Raw genomic sequence first — 16,872 nt, 5'->3', positions numbered from 1 at the left:
GAGATGGGGTAGGAGGGAGGGATTTAGATCCTGAGGCATTTTGATTGATTCTGGGGAAGATGGGACTTCTACAATCTGGATGTCTTGTATCACAGTAAGGCCAGGACCAATATTTTCACAGTGACATTCAGCATATTTGATATTGCCTCAGATAATCCAAATATAAAATCAGTCTGACTGGAGTTGAGGAACAAAGGAGACAGAAAAAAATCACTGAGACTTGTCTATAAGTCTTCAAGCTGTAATAAGGCTGGAAACTGATTTGCAATAATGTTGAAGTGGATGAATTCTTGGAGTGTGGACAAGGTGTTGTTTTTAGACCAGTGAGTAAACTAGCCATCTAGAGAACAGAATATGATTGATTTGGTCATTTGCAACGAGAGGGGGTTAATTAATAATGTGGGGTTTTTTTCTGCGGTGTCCTTCAGGGAAGAATGACCATAACATATTCCAGTTTTTCATTGAGATGAAAACTGAAGTTGTTTTGAATTGTGAATCTAATATCTTAAATCTAAATAAATGAAACTGTAACAGTATGAGAGAAAAGTGGGTAATGGTATTTTGGGAACCTTCACTAAAGGCATCAAAGTGGATCAGCATTGGTTAATGTTTAAGAAACAAATACAAGAAATACAACAGTTTGACATTGCTTTCTATTGCAAAAAAAAGACAACAGGAGCTGTGGCCCAGTTTTGGTTAACAAAATAAATTAAAGATTGTATTCAGTTCAGAACAGGGTCACAGAAAGCTAGAAAAACTAGCAAGCCTGTGAATGAGGAGCAGTTTAGAATTCAGGAAAGGAAGTCCAGTCAAATTGCATCCTGCTTAAGGTCTCCTCTAAATTATGAAGATGAAGCACAAACTTAGTGGTCACTTTGAGGAACAGCTGCATTCTGAATGCAAAAAGACCCTGAGCTTCTAGTTGCCTGCCACTTTAACACACCACCCTGTTCCCTGGCCAACATTTCTGTCTCAGGCTTGCTCCAGTGCTCCAGCGAAGCCCAGTACAAGCTAGAAGAACAGCACATCGTTTTCCACTTGGGGACCCTTCAGCCTTCAAGAATCAGTATTGGTTCAGTAATTTTAGGGCCTGAGCACCTTTTTCCATGTCCTTTACCCATCCCCACATCCCTGTTATGATAAGAGCTGCTTCTATCATATTTTCACCCACTAATGGTCCCTATTATCAGCTTTAAAGTCCCCCCAGCTCATCGTCATCTTTCCCTTTGTCTGCCTGTCTTCACTTCCTCTGGGCTCCGTCTGCACCTATCGCATAATTTCCCACCCTTCTTCAGCAGTTATCGCACCTTTTCCTAGTTACCATCAATTCTGAAGGAGGGCCACTGGTCCTGAAACATTCTCTTTCTCTGCACAGATCAGCTGTGATTTTCCAGTAATTTCCGTTTTGTTTTCAGATTTCCAGTATCTGCTGTTGCTTATTTTATTATGACAAAGAGTAATTATTGTCCTCAGTCTAACCATCTATTTTATTTACTTTTCTGTTGGAACTCACCCTTGTAAACTGAACACCTTTAATTGACATGTGTTTCAATGTGTATTTAACAACTCATTCTGTTAGTTTGACATTTAACAGGGCCTATTAGTAAATTTGCCACCAATTCCAAGCTGGGAAAATATCCAAAGTAAACTCATTCAAAAAGCTAATAAAGTGCTGACTACTGCAAATCCTGCTTTTACTTGTTCAGTTGCCTATTGTACTTGCATTTCTCTTCAATAGTCATCTAATCTATCATGCTATATGTCATAGCTACTTTCGTAACTAAATATTACTTTCTTTCACTGCAGGATAACGATGTCCGAATTATTCTGGGGCAGTTTGATGAGAATATGGCAGCAAAGGTATTCTGCTGTGTAAGTATGAAGCAGTGATATCAGCAATAATCAGTATTCATTGTCCTGACCATTGCATCAATTGTAGAGTAAAAAGAAACAAAACATTAAGGTTGTGTTGATTTTTGCTTATTAAATGAAGCAGAATGTTAGAATGCAATGAAGTGAGGTAAGTGTAGTTGTTGCTTCATGCTGTTTTTAAGCCAAAAGTAATAAAGATGAATGTAAACCCCATGAAAAGGGTAAATTATTTGTGGAATGAAATAGTAAATAAATGTTGACAAGAAAAACTTACAGTCAGACACAAGGATATACAAAAATGTTTTGGTTTGTTTGCACCTACATAATTCAATGGATAATAAAGTCATTTTATATCTATTTAAGAAGCAGAATTTAGAGAATGATGAAGAATAAAGTGCCGGAACCAAGCATGTGCTGATACATGACACTTTTTAAAGCTAAAACCTTTTTGCCTCCACTCTGCCCGTATCCCTTGATTCCCTGTGAATTCATGTATCTGTCAAGATGTCTCTTAAACATTGCTAATGTATCTGCTTCTACCTGCTGCTCTACTAACACTTTTCTGGCACTTACCACGCTCTGTGTAAAAACCTACCTCTCACATCTCCTTTAAATAAACCCTCTTTTATCTTGAAACCATGTCCTCCAGTAATTGACATTTCAACCCTGGGAAGAAGATTCCGACTATCCATTCTATACATTCCTATCATAATTTTGTAAAGTTCTAGCAGGTCACCCATCAGCCTTGGACATTCAAGTGGAAAAAAAGCTCCATCTGTCTAATCTCCCCATATAGCTAATATCCTTCAAACCAGGCAACATCCTGATAAATCCTTTCTGTACCCTCTCCAAAGCCTCCAAATCTTTCTGATGGTGTGGCAACCAGAAGCATACACAATGTTACACATGTGGCCTCATTAATTCGATGCAACTGCAGCAATTCATGCCAATTTTTATATGCTATGCCCTGACTGATGAAGTCAAGTAAGCCATATACCTTCCTGACCACTTTATCCACTTGTGCTGCCATTTTCAGGGAACTGTGGACCTGTATGCCTGGATCTCTCTGTATGATAATGCTTCTAAGGTTCTGCCATTTATTGTATACTATCCTCCTGTATTAGACCTTTTAAAGCACATTACCTATAGAGACCTCGCATTTTTCTGGATTAAATTCCATTTGCTAATTTCTCTGTCAAAGTCTCCAGCCCAACTATGTACTGATGTATCCTTTGGCAATCTTCCTCACTTTCTGCAGCTCCCTCAATCTGCTTTGTCAGCAGACTTACTAATTACATAACCTATATTCTCCTCCAAATCATTTCTATACATACAACAAACAGCAGGGGTCCTAGCACTGATCCCTGTGGAACACCTCTGGTCACAGATCTTCAAGCAGAAAAACACCCTTCCACCAGTATTCTCTGAATTCTATAACCAAGCCAGTTCTATATCCATCTTACCAGCTCAACTTGGATCCCATTTGATATTTTTTTTGTATCAGTCCACCATTAGGACCTTGTCAAAGGCCTTGCTAAAGTCCATGTAGACAATATCCACTGTCCTGCCCTCATCAATCATTTTTGTCACTTGCTCAAAAAAAATTGAATTTGTGAGACACAACCTCCCTCGCACAACACCATGCTGTTAATAATTCCATATTTATCCAAATTTGAATAAATCATATCCTTAAGAATCTTCTTCAATAAGTTCCCAACCACAGACATAACACTCAGTGGCCTGTAATTTTCTGGATTATCCCTATTTCTGTTCTTAAAAGAAAGGAATGTCATTGGCTATTCACCAGTAGTCTAGGACCTATCCTGTAACTAAAAAGGACTCTAAGATTTTGTACAGCATCCCAACGATTTCTTCCCCTTCCTCCCTCGGTATTCTAGAGTGGATCCCATCAGTCTTGGGGATTTGTCTATCTTAAAGTTTTTCAAAACATTTTGGTAAGTCAAACTAGGGCAGGACTTGCACAGTCAATAGTCGGGCTCAAGGGAGCATTATAAAGATAAAGGAAACCATTGGATGAACTGTATTTAGATTTCCAGAACATATTTGACAAAGTGCCACATCAAAGGTTACTATACAAATTAAGAACTCATGATCTAGGGATAGCATTTTAGTATATAAAAAGGATTTGTTAATGTATAGAAAGCAGAGGTATGAATGGGGAGCAAAGAGATCTATGAATGCAGGTTCATAGCTCCTTGAAAGTGGAGTTACAGGTTGACAGACTGGTGAAGATGGCTTTTGGCATGCTTGCTTTCATCAGTCAGACACTGAGTGCTGGAGTTCGGACATCTTGTTGCAGCTAAACAAGATGTTGGTGATGCTATATTTGAAGTACCATGTGCAGTTCTGGTCACCCTACTATAGAAAGGATGTTATTAAACTAGAAATAAAGCAGAAAAGATTTATTAAGATGTTACCTAGACTGGAAGGTGTGAGTTATAAGGATATATGGCTCCCCCTGGAGCTTAGGAGCCTGAGGGGTGATCTTATAGAGGTCTATAAAATCATGCAAGCCATAGATAAGATAGATAGCCAATAGCTTTTCCCCATGGTTCAGGAGCCTAAAACTAGAAGACATAGGTTAAAGGTGAGACGGGAGATATACAAAAGAATCCAGAGGGACTTTTTTTTACAAAGAGGGTGGTGAGTATCTGGAGCCATCTGCCAGAGTTAATGGTGGTCACAAGTACAATTTTGTCATTGAAGAAACATTTAGACCGGTACATAGATGGGATTGATGGTTTATGGGATGTGGAGAGGGATATGGACCAAACATAGACAAATAGGGCTGACCTAATTGAGAAAACTAGGCAGTGTAGGCAAGTTGGGCATGCTGTAGACCTCTTTGACACTAAAACTCTATTTAACTCCACGATTTTTAATATTGATGTAAACCTAGAATATCAACATACCCCTTTCTAGATTCACCAAACTTCTGTGTTAAAAGTAGATCAGGTAGATTGAATACTTTGGGTCTATCATGGGGCTGTGAGTATAGGAGGCATGATTGTCAGGTCCCATGGAAGAGTTGGGTCAGGAAGGTGATGAGACTTTCAGCAGTGGAGATGGATCTGATCTCAGGAGAGGGTGCGGGGGTGTCACGTCCAAGGAAGAGAGATGGTGTCAGTTCCTGGTGTTGTGGCACTTCGGATTAGAATCTGTAGAGTGTTAGCTGCTTGTGGAAAGTGTTGCAATGGATTAGTTGAAGAGTGATTGAACAGTTACACAGGAGTTAGAGTCGGTGTTTAATAGTTTCACTTTTCCTGAGCCCCAACACTAAACCCTGTGGTATAGAATCCTGAAAATAAACCATTTATACCTCTGCTTACTATACACTAACAGAGCCTTTCTATATACTAAAATGTTACCGCTGGAACATGAGTTCTTAATTTGCATAGTAACTTTTGATGTGGCACTTTGTCAAATGCCTTCTGGAAATCCAAGTACAGTTCATCCAATGGTTTCCTTTATCTTTATTACTGGTTATTTCCTAAAAGCACTCTAATAATTTGGTCAAACAGGATGTCTCTTCTGGAAAACCACATTGGCTCTGCCTGATGGCATTAAGATCGTCCAAATGCTGTGTTATAGTCTCATTATTCACAGATTTCAGCATTTTCCCTGACAGAGAGACTAACCAGCCCATGCTTTGCCACTTACCGTCTTCCTCTACATTTGAAGAGGAGACACATTTGCTGTTTTCCAATCTGCTGGGACCATTTCAGAATCCAGCAAATTTTGGAAATTAAAATCAATGTGTCCATGCTCTGTGGAGACATTTCTCTTTAACAATCTAGGATGAAATTTATCAGGACCAGGGGACTTCACAGACTTTAGATCCCTCAAACTGAATGAAATTTCCAATTATATTATGATCATAGCTGCTTAGAGGGTCATTTACTGAGATGTCATTAATTTACCCTGTTTCATTGCACATTAGCAGTTAGCTCTGCAATGAGCTGCTCTAAGAAACCTTTCAGCTCCCCTTGCTAATCTGATTCATCTAATCTGTATGTAGATTAAAATCATCCATGATTGTCTTACCTTTCTCACAAACGTACACTATTTCTTCTGGTATACCCTGTCCTGTAGTGTGGTATTGATGGGTATCTATAAACCACCCCTATTAGTGGTTTTTTTTAGATTTACTATTTCTCATCTCTACTCAACCTGATTTTACAACCTGATCTCCAAAGGTCATTTCTGTTGAATGTTATTGCACAAAGGAGTTTCTCCACTTGTTACTAGCTTCCAGACCTTCCTCAGTGTCAGGTACTGTTGCATACTCAGTTCCTTGATTTTGTCATCCTGTAACCATGTCTCTATAATGGCTATCAGATTATACAAATTTACTGCAAGATTTAGACACTAATTCATTTGATATCCGAGCATGCAATTATACTTTTTTTTTCATTTCCTATTGGATTTTCTACTCTGACTTCCTTGAGATAAAAAAAAAGTTTAATTTCTCATTCTGCTTTATCAGACAAGTGCACTGATGTGGGAAGGCATGAGCCTAATAGAGTCATAAAGTCATAGAGATGTACAGCACAGAAACACACTCTTTGGTCCAAATCATCCATGCCAACCAATATCCCAACCTTATCTAGTCCCATCTGCCAGCTCCTGCCCCATATCCCTCCAAATCCTTCCTATTCATATACCCATCCAGATGCCTTTTAAATGTTGCAATTGTACCAGCCTCCACCACTTCCTCTGGCAGCTCATTCCATACACGTACCATCCGCTGTGTGAAAACATTGCCCCTTAGTTCTCTTTTATATCTTTCCCCTCTCACCCTAAACCCATGGCCTCTAGTTCTGGACGCCCCCACCCCAGGGAAAAGACTCTGAAATGTGTTGTCATTGGGATGGACTGCTTTGTGCAGTAGGGCTAGTCTAGATGAATTACTATCCCCTCAGGCTAAACATTGTGGGGTGGTTATATGTTTTAGTCTGATTGAATGCAATATTGAGAAATAAAGACAAAAGTCGACCGCTCATCTCACTGAATAAAGAGCATGTCACTTAGGGCTGAGCTGAGAAGGAATTTCTTCACTAAGAGGATGGTAAATCCTTGGCATTGTCTGCCTCAGAGATTGTGGACTCTCAGTCATTGCATAACCCTATCTGAGTTCAATACATTTCTATACATTAAAAACATTAACATATTTGGGGACAGTGCAATAAAATAGTATTGAATAGAAGTTCAGCCATGATCACCTGGAATGACAGGGTCAAATTGCTGAATGGCCTATTTCTCCCATCACTTATCTTATTATGAACCAGCTTCATCATTCAATAAAATCTTGTATTCTACCTCTAGTCTATTTTTCCATATTTCTGTATTTACTTTGCTTCCAAACAAGTGGTGGTCACTGTCTTTAATGTAATAAATGTCAGAACTTCTGGAGATCTCCAGGGCAGAGAATTCCAAGATTGAATAGAGATGTTTCTCTTACATGATCTACCCTTATTTTAAATCTGTGATCCATTTATATGTTTCAGTTATATCGCTGCTCATTCATCTAAACTCCAGGAAATATGGTTACAGATACTCATTCACTGCCTTCGCAGTACTATCATTGTGAGCCTGCTGGTACCAAACATCTTAGATGAAGAGTCCATATAGAGTCATAGAGATGTATGGCATGGAAACATACCCTTCAATTCAACTCATCCATGTTAACCAGATGTCCTAAATAAATCTAGTCCCATTTGCGAGGACTTGGCCCATATCCCTCAAAACCCTTCATATTCATATACCCATCCAGATGCCTTTTAAGTGTTGTCATTGTACCTGCCTCCACTATTTCCTCTGGCAGCTCATTCCATACAAGTATCACCCTCTGTGTAAAAAAGTTGCTCCTTAGGTTCATTTTAAATCTTTCCCCTCTCACCTTAAACCTATGCTCTTTAGTTTTGGACTCCCCCACCTCAGGGAAAAAACCTTGTCTATTTATCCTAACCATGCGCTCATGATTTTATAAACCACTATAAGTCAACCCCTTGGCCTCTGATGCTCCAGGGAAAATAGCTCCAGCCTGTTCAGCCTCTCCCTATAGCTCAACCTGTCCAACCCTGGCTAATTTCCTTGTAAATCTTCTCTGAAACATTTTAAGTTTCATAGCATCCTTCCTATAACAGGGAGACCAGAATTGCATGCAGTATTCCAAAGTTGGCCTAACCAATGTCCAGTGCAGTTGCAACATGATCTCCCAACTCCTATACTAAATGCACTGACCAATAAAGGAAAACATCCCAAACACCTTCTTCATTGTCATTTCCACCTGCAACTCCACTTTCAAGGAACTATGAACCTACACTCCAAGGTCTCTTTGTTTAGCAACACTCCCCAGGACCTTATCATTAAGTGTATAAGTCCTGCTCTGATTTGCCTTTCCAAAATGCAGCACTTCATTTATCTAAATTAAAATCCATCTGCTACTCCTCAGCCCATTGGCTCATCTGATCAAGATCCCATTGTATTCTGAGGTAGTGTTCTTTGCTGTCCTATTTTGGTGTCATCTGTAAACTTACTAACCATACCTCCGATGTCCACATGCAAATCATTTATATAAGTGATGAAAAGCAGTGGACCCAACACCAGTCCTTGCAGAACACCATTGGTCACAGGCCTCCAGTCTAAAAAGTAACCCTCCACCACCATCCTCTGATTTCTACTTTCGAACCAGTTCTGTATCCAAATAGCTAGTTCTCCCTGTATGCTATGTGATCTAAACTTCCTAACCGATCTGCCATGAGGAACCTTGTTGAATGCTTTACTGAAGTCCATATAGATCACATCTACTGCTCTGCCATTAAGAAAGGTTGTGATCTAAACTTCAGAAATTGTGTGGAAAATTGTTTTTTTTTGCCAAACTTATTTTCCATAATTTGTTCACATTGTCAACCATATAAGGTAAGATTAGAGAGGGCTGCATATGAAATTTGGCAATGCTGGCCTCAATGTCAGTGTCCAACCCTGAGTCTTTTCAAAAAGAGGATACTTTGGGATGTTATGAAGATGTGGGTGTACTGTAACTTTAAGAGAATAAAAGCTAACAGTGACAGCACCAAGTGTTCTCAATAGCACACAATTAGATCAGATTCCCTATAGTGTGGAAACAGGCCCTTCAGCCCAAACACTGACTCTCCAAAGAGTAACACAACCAGACCCATTTCCTCTGACTAATGCACCTGACACACGATGGGCAATTTACTGTGGCCAATTCACCTGACCTGCACATCTTTGGACTGTGGGAGGAAACTCGCACAGACACAGGGAGAATGTGCAAACTCCACTCAGACAGTCACCCAAGGCTGAAATCAAACCTGGCACCCCGGTGCTGTGAGGCAGCAGTGCTAACCACTGAGCCACCGTGTCACCATAGCATGTGCTCCAGCTACTGGGATAGCTGGTTGCCTTGAAATGCCAAAACAGATTCAATTTAGGCCAATCAGTTTAGATTGTACCATGAAAAGTATGAAATTCCTAGTAAGTTTGAATTGAGGAGATTGACAATCTTAAAGGCCAATGATACAATCTGATGCTTTGGCACAAATTGAATAGTTGGGAGGAGAACTGCCACCAGACCAACAGATGTCAGAACTCTCTGAGAGGTACCTGTCGAGAGAAGGAGTTTGCACAGAGAAAAACCTCAACACTGACCTGGGGAGCAAATCTACCAACAAATATGAAAAGAAGATTCAACCGCTGGCTGGTTTTAAAATATGAATTTTTCTGTAAATTTTAATTAGGAGTTTTATTGGACTAGTATTATAAAAGAGAAGGTAAAAGATCGGTTAGAGGAAGGAATTGTAAATAGTTGTGAGTTAATTATTCTTCATTAAACTTTAAGAAATAAAGTTGTTAATTTTTACTTTAAATAGTTCTTGACCACTTGAATTTTCACAGGTTACTGCACAGAATAAATCTTTCCTGTGTTGCTGGTTTTAAATTAAACAGGAAGGTTTACCCCATGTCATAACAGGGATCAGACTGGAAAGTGGCACTGTGCCAACTGAGGTCACGTAGGATTAATTAGGATTAATTACAGCTATAGCCACTGACCCCTGGAGAGATTACCCCTTCAGAATCAAAGACAGGCTGATGACACATTTTGAAAAAATAAAATGGACCTACCTGTCCTTATCCTCCACTATCTCCATGTTCACATCAGCAGCTCCTAACCTTGCCACTGCGTAAGTCAACCTTTGTGTGCAGGAGAGCCTCCTAATTAAAATTGAAAAGTAAAGTATTTTAATATTTACATGGAAAGGACCTGTGTTAATTATAAAAATGATGTTCTATAGCTAACATCATGACTTAAACAGAAAGAAAGAAGGATCATCTGCATAAGCCATACCAAATGTTTTGACATGTGAACTATTTGGGGGCAGCACGGTGGCTCAGTGCTGCTGTCTCGCATCGCCAGGGACCCAGGTTCGAATCCAGCCTCGATGACTTTCTGTGTGGAGTTTACACATTTTCCCTGTATCTGTGTGGGTTTCCTCCAGGTGCTCCGGTTTCCTCCCACGATCCAAAAATGTGCAGGTCAGGTGAATTGGCCATGGTAAATTGCCCATAGTGATAGGTGCATTAGTACAGGAATGGGTCATGGGTGGATTACTCTTCGGAGAGTCGGTATGGACTTGTGCTGAAGGGCCTGTTTTCACACTGGAGGGAATCTAATCTAATGACAAGGTTGCTCAGAGGTGAGATGGTAGGTCACATGACTGGTCAGAATAAAAAGAACAGCAGAGACTGACTAAGGATGTAATCATCATGAAAGAATGGATTAGCGCTTGAGGGGAAGCTCGCCAGAAATGTATTGGCATGAATAGAAGATTGGCTGGCTAACAGAAAGCAGACAATAGGAATAACTGGGTCTTTTCCAGGCAGGCAAGATGTCATAGTGGTGTCCCACAGGTGTCGGTGCTGAGGCCTCAACTCTTTATAGAGTTGAAGATTGTGGTGCTGGAAAAACACAGCCGGTCAGACAGCATCCAAGGATGCATAACATCAATTCTCCTGTTCCTCGGACGCTGCCGGACCGCCTATGCTTTTCCAGCACCACACTCTTCGACTCTGATCTCCAGCTTCTGCAGTCCTCAATTTCACCTCAATTCATTACAATTTGTATAAATGATCTGAATGAAGGGACCAAAAGTATGGCAGTTAACTTTGCTGATGATATAAGGGTAGATAGGCAAGTGAGTTATGAAGAAGGCAAAAGGAGCCTACAAAGTGATATGGAGGAGCTTAGTTCGTGGGTGAAGATCTGGCAAATGAAGTGCAATGTGGAAAAGTGGGAAATTGTTCATTTTGGCAGAAAGAATAAAAAATATGCATTTGATCTAAGTGGTAAGAGGTTTCAGAGCTCTGAGATGCAGAGAACCTTGTGTGCTGGAGTTTGAATAATAGGTTAGTATGCAGAAACAGCAAGCAATCTGGAAAGCTGATGGAAGGTTATGTCTTATTGTGAGGGGGACTGAATGCAAGAGTAAAGCCCATTATGCTTCAGTTATACAGGGTGTTGATGAGATGGCACCCAAGGTACTGTGTGCAAAACTGGTCACTGTACAGAAGGATGATAATGCAGAGAAAACAGTTCAGAGATTTGCTGGACTAATATTTGGAATGAGTGCCCATGACAAAGACCAGACAGGTTAAGCCTTTATACTTTACAGTTTGGAAGTGTCAGAAGTAACTTAACAGACCCTGAAGAGTCTTGACTGTGTGGATGTGGGAAGGACGTTTCCCCTTGAGGGAGAATCTAGAACTAGGGGTCATAGGTCATAGAGTCGTAGACACATACAGCACGGAAATAGACCTTCTGGTCCAACCCGTCCACACCGACCAGATATCCCAACCCAAGCTAGTCCCACCTGCCAGCATCCAGCCCATATCCCTCCAAACCCTTCCTATTCATGTACCCATCCAAATGCCTTTTAAATGTTATAATTATACCAGCCTCAACCACTTCCCCTGGCAACTCATTCCATACATGTACCACCCTCTGCACGAAAAAGTTGTCCCTTAGGACTCTTTTAGATCTTTCCTCTCTCAGTCGAAACCTATGCCCTCTAGTTCTGGACTCGCCCACCCCAGAGAAAATACTTTGTCTATTTATCCTATCCATGCCCCTCATAATTTTGTTACCTCTCAGCCTCCTATGCTCCAGGGAAAACAGAGGCTGCTTGTTCAGCCTCTCCCTGTTGCTCATATCCTCCAACCCTGGCAACATCCTTGTAAATCTTTTCTGAACCCTTTCAGTTCACAACATCTTTCCAATAGGAAGGAGACCAGAATTGCACACACTATTCCAAAAGTGTCCTAACCAATGTCCTGTACAGCTGCAATATGACCTTCCAAATCCTGTACTCAATACTCTGACCAATAAAGGAAAGCATACCAAATGCCTTCTTCACTATCCTATCTACTTGTGACTCCACTTTCAAGGAACTATGAACCTCTTCTCTAAGGTTTCTTTGTTCAGCAACACTCCCTAGGACCTTACCATTAAGTGTATAACTCCTGCTAAGATTTGCTTTCCCAAAATGTAGCACCTCGCATTTATCTGAATTAAACACCATCTGCCACTTCTCAGCCCACTGGCTCATCTGATCAAGATCCTGTTGTAATCTGAGATATCCTTCTTCGCTGTCCACTGCACCTCCAATTTTGGTGTCATCTGCAAACTTACTAACTGTACCTCTTATGCTCACATCCAAATCATTCATATAAATGACAAAAAGTAGTGGACCCAGCACTGATCCTTGTGGCACTTCACTGGTCACAGGCCTCCAGTCTGAAAAACAGCCCTTCACCACCACCCTCTGTCCTCTACCTTTGATCCAGTCCCGTATCCAAATGGCTAGTTCACCCTGTATTCCATGAGATCTAACCTTGTTCACTGGTTTCCCATGGGGAACCTTGTCGAACGCCTTACTGAAGTCCATATAGATCACATCTATTGCTCTGCCCTAATCAATCCCCTTTGTTACTTCTTCAAAAAACTCAAACGTTTGTGAGACATGATTTCCCATGCACAAAGCCATGTTGACTATCTCTAATCAGTCCTTACCTTTCCAAATACATGTACATCCTGTCCCTCAGGATTCCCTCCAACAACTTGCCCAACACCAACTTCAGACTCACTGGTCTATAGTTCCCTGGCTTGTCCTTACCATCCTTCTTAAACAGTGGCACCACATTAGACAACCTCCAGTCTTCCAGTACCTCACCTGTGTCTATCGATTGATATAAATACCTCAGCAAAAGACCCAGCAATTACTTCCCTAGCTTCCCACAGAGCTCTAGGATGAACATAGTTTGGAAATAAGGGTCTCAGTTTTAAATCAGACATGAGGCAAGTTTTTTTTTCTCATAGGACTGAGAATATTTGGAATTTTCTTAAAAGGCAGTGAATGCAAAATTTTAAAATATTTTTAAGGCAGAGGTAGATAGATTCTTGATTACCAAGAGGATGAAAGATTATTGGGAGCATGCAGGATCGTAGAGTTGAATTTAAATTCTGATCAGTCAAGATCTTCTTAAATAGCAGAGAATACTCAAAGAGCTGAGTAGCCGACTCTTACTCCTTATCTAAATAGTGATAATAACACAATTGAGTTGAATGGAGCGTTTTACAATGAAAAGCACGGATCAGCTAGTAAGTTTAGGTAAGGCCAACATTAATGAGATGGGGCAGAGACTGTGTCCCTAGTAAACTGGGAAAATATGGCAGATACATTGAATAATTACTTTTCCTCATTATTTATAGTAGCAAAGATGGATAGCCTACCTGAAGTCACAAGGATTCAGGCACAAAGTCTAAATGAAATTAATGGAAATAAAACATTGGTAATGAGGTAATTAATGAAATTAAAAAGTGATAAATCCTCAGGACCTAATCATTTCCATCCAAGGGTATTAAAGGAGGTAGGAGAGAACATTATAAGTGCGATAACTGAAACCTGTCAGAGTATCTTAGATACAGGGGTCATCCCTCTGGATTGAAAAATTGCACATGTTATTCCACTTTTTAAGAGGATGAGAGAAATATGGTGGGGAAATTGTTGGAGTCAAGGATGGGGGATCTGCACACCTTGAAAATGTTCAGTTCATCAGGGAGATATCTGTCATGGATTCATGACAGGTATCTATCTCTCACCACCTTTAAACTATTCAAAACTCTACCTCTATCAACTTCTAAGGAGGTGAAAATCCTTGTTTTTGTGGTTCCTCTGACTTTTTACATTGCCATTTTTTAAAAGTTCATTTGTAGGAAGTGGTCGTTGTTGGCTGGCTAACAATTGTAACCTGCCCCTAGTTGCACTTGAGAAGTTGGTAGTGAGCTGCCTTTTTGAACCACATTAAAAATCACACAATAATATTCCTTCAAGAGGCGGCTGGGATGGGGGAATGCAGGATCATAGGACGCAAAACTTATACTAAAAGATCAAAGTATCATGGAACTGATACAATGTATTGAACAAACCCATTGTTTCGTTTTAATCACTTAGAATGGATTGCAGTTTAGATTCATTAATATGTAAATCCCAGAACTTCTTTCAAGTCACATTCCTGAGATTACTTAAGGTTTTATAAAAAAAAGAGTGACATCTCAGCTCAGACAATGCATTAAAGGTATGAGGTTAGAGTCTGTTTGCCTACCAAACTTAAGTCAGATCAGTTCTATTTCCAAAGTAGGGATATATAAAATGTCACATGAACTGACTGCCTACATACTGTGCTTTTTGAATAAAATAGAATGTATCTACAAATATAAATCTGCACATGCAAATTCACCCCATATATGTATGTGTTTGTGTGTGTGAGGGTGAGGGAGAGTATGTGCATGTGTGTGACGGAATCGCTGCAGTCCACTTACTTTGGATTGACCCCCAATGTCAATGGGTGGGGGGAGGGAGGGAATTCCAGGATTTTGACTCAGTTTTGAATTTATGAGGTCCTTGCTACCTTTCATAATTCTAGATCAATTTTGCCACCCTATTAACATTGCCCCATTCACTCCTATTGCAGATACTGCCTGTGCCCTTTGAAATTACCAGTAAAATGTTTATTATGTGTTAGTAGCCAAGTAAAAATGGTTGTCTGCAAATAGTAAGCTGCACTAACAATCTCTTGAAATACAATGGCAAAGACAAATCAAGACAACTTAAAGAGCTTAGTGAAGGGAATTCTGTGCAAACTGATCTCATTTTTCTAAACTGCAAAGTAAGCAATCTTTGCCATTGGAATCAAAAGCAGAAATTGTTGAAGAAACTCAGCAGGTCTGGCAGAATCTGTGGAGAGAGAAGCCAGAGTTAATGTTTTGAGTCCAGTGACCCTTCAGTTTCTCTAGCAATTTTTGTTTCAGATTTCCACCATCTTTGTTTTGTCTTATTATTGAATATCTAGTGTAATCAGCAAACAGTCAGAAAGAATACACAACTTGTGCATTATCACCATAGCACTGGTGCATCATGACAGACATCAACCAACCACCTTCCATCAATGTTATGTACAGCACTTTTCTGACAGAAATCAGGACGGTCACTAGTCTTCGGATGGACCAAGCATGATACCCTTCAGTGCAACTTAATGTCAACTCTTGATGAAAATCCTGGTGTTAATCCAAGGCAAAACAATCAGCTGAAGCTCCAGTGACTGCCACCATCCAACTTGTGAAGCCAATACTCCCAATAGTATAAACAAAGCTATTTACGCACCACTAATATGCTATCTGTTCTGGAAATCTAAAATAAAAACAGAAATATTGGGATTTTTCAGATTAGGCACCATCCACGAAGAGAAACAAAGCTAGTGTTTCAAAGTCATTGCTCCTGAACCGTTAACTTTGTTTCTCTCCACAGATACTACCTGAAGCTGTGGAAAACCTGTAGTGACTTCTCCTCTGTGTGTGACTCAATCACTTAATACATAGCAGCCTGTTTTCACTGATGAAAAGCAAGGAACTGAAACAAAAATACACATACAGAAATTTGATTTGGAGATATCACCACTATTCCTACATCCAAATAAAAATGTCCATCAAACAGCCTATTAAATTGTTAATAACAGAGGCGTCCGGATGTTCATGTATTTTAATCTTATTCAAATAAATATTGGGACCTTGACAAAAAAGACCACAGGGAAAATAAACTTATTATAAGCACATAAAAATGTCAATCAAGCAATGTCAACTTTCCACTCCACCTGACAAAACAGAATCACAATCAAACTTTTACTTTTATTGGGTCCGCACTCTCCCACAATAATTACTGAATGAGTGGGTACTGTATTTCTCCTCTCAGCAGTTTCACACTCGCTATTGTGATCATATGATTCAGTGTTTATGTACACCATGTACATTAGATGAACAGGAATGGAAGTGGTGTAATTTAGCATTGATTTATTATGGAAATTATAAGGGGTCGTGCAGAGTGATTGGGGGCGTTTTGGTCTTATCTTTCCGAAATTTTCCCAACTTGAATCGGTAGTCAGGAAGAAGCTGGTCTGATGGTGCAAAAATTGTAGGAGGCGAGGAGATGTCTATCCCCACAATGGATCTGGCCAGTTCAGAAATTGAGGGTACTATCATTACCACTTACAAAAATTGAGGCTGCCGGGAATGGGGGTAGGCATTTCAGAATCGGACTGTTAGCTGGTAAGATTTTGGAGTCCACCGTATTTCTGAATACTTGGAAGTGCGTAGTAAAATAGAGCAAAGTCAGCATGGTTTCCTCAAGGGAAAACCATGTCTGACAAATCTGTTAGAAACCTTTGAGGAATTAATGAGCAGGTTAGGCCAAGGAGAGTCAATGAATGTTATCTATTTGGGCTTCAGAAGGACTTTGATAAGGTGCTGCACAGGAGGCTGCTGAGTAAGATAAGGGCCCATGGTGTTAGAGGCCAGGTACTAGCATGGATAGAAAATTGGCTCTCTGGCAGAAAGCAGAGAGTGGGGAT

General features: G+C 40.1%; 1 protein-coding gene across 1 annotated transcript in view; it reads left to right on the top strand.

The window, feature by feature from the left end:
- gabbr2 (gamma-aminobutyric acid (GABA) B receptor, 2) overlaps positions 1-16,872 on the top strand; it is a 419,830-nt gene that overhangs the window by 121,825 nt on the left and 281,133 nt on the right. The window contains exon 4 of the mRNA XM_060825690.1: positions 1,807-1,872. Coding sequence (XP_060681673.1) covers positions 1,807-1,872 — 66 coding nt within the window. The remainder of the gene's footprint in view (positions 1-1,806; positions 1,873-16,872) is intronic.

This window comes from Hemiscyllium ocellatum, chromosome 5, assembly GCF_020745735.1.
Source record: "Hemiscyllium ocellatum isolate sHemOce1 chromosome 5, sHemOce1.pat.X.cur, whole genome shotgun sequence".
NCBI lineage: Eukaryota > Metazoa > Chordata > Chondrichthyes > Orectolobiformes > Hemiscylliidae > Hemiscyllium > Hemiscyllium ocellatum.
This window is presented reverse-complemented; position numbering and strand designations above follow the sequence as displayed.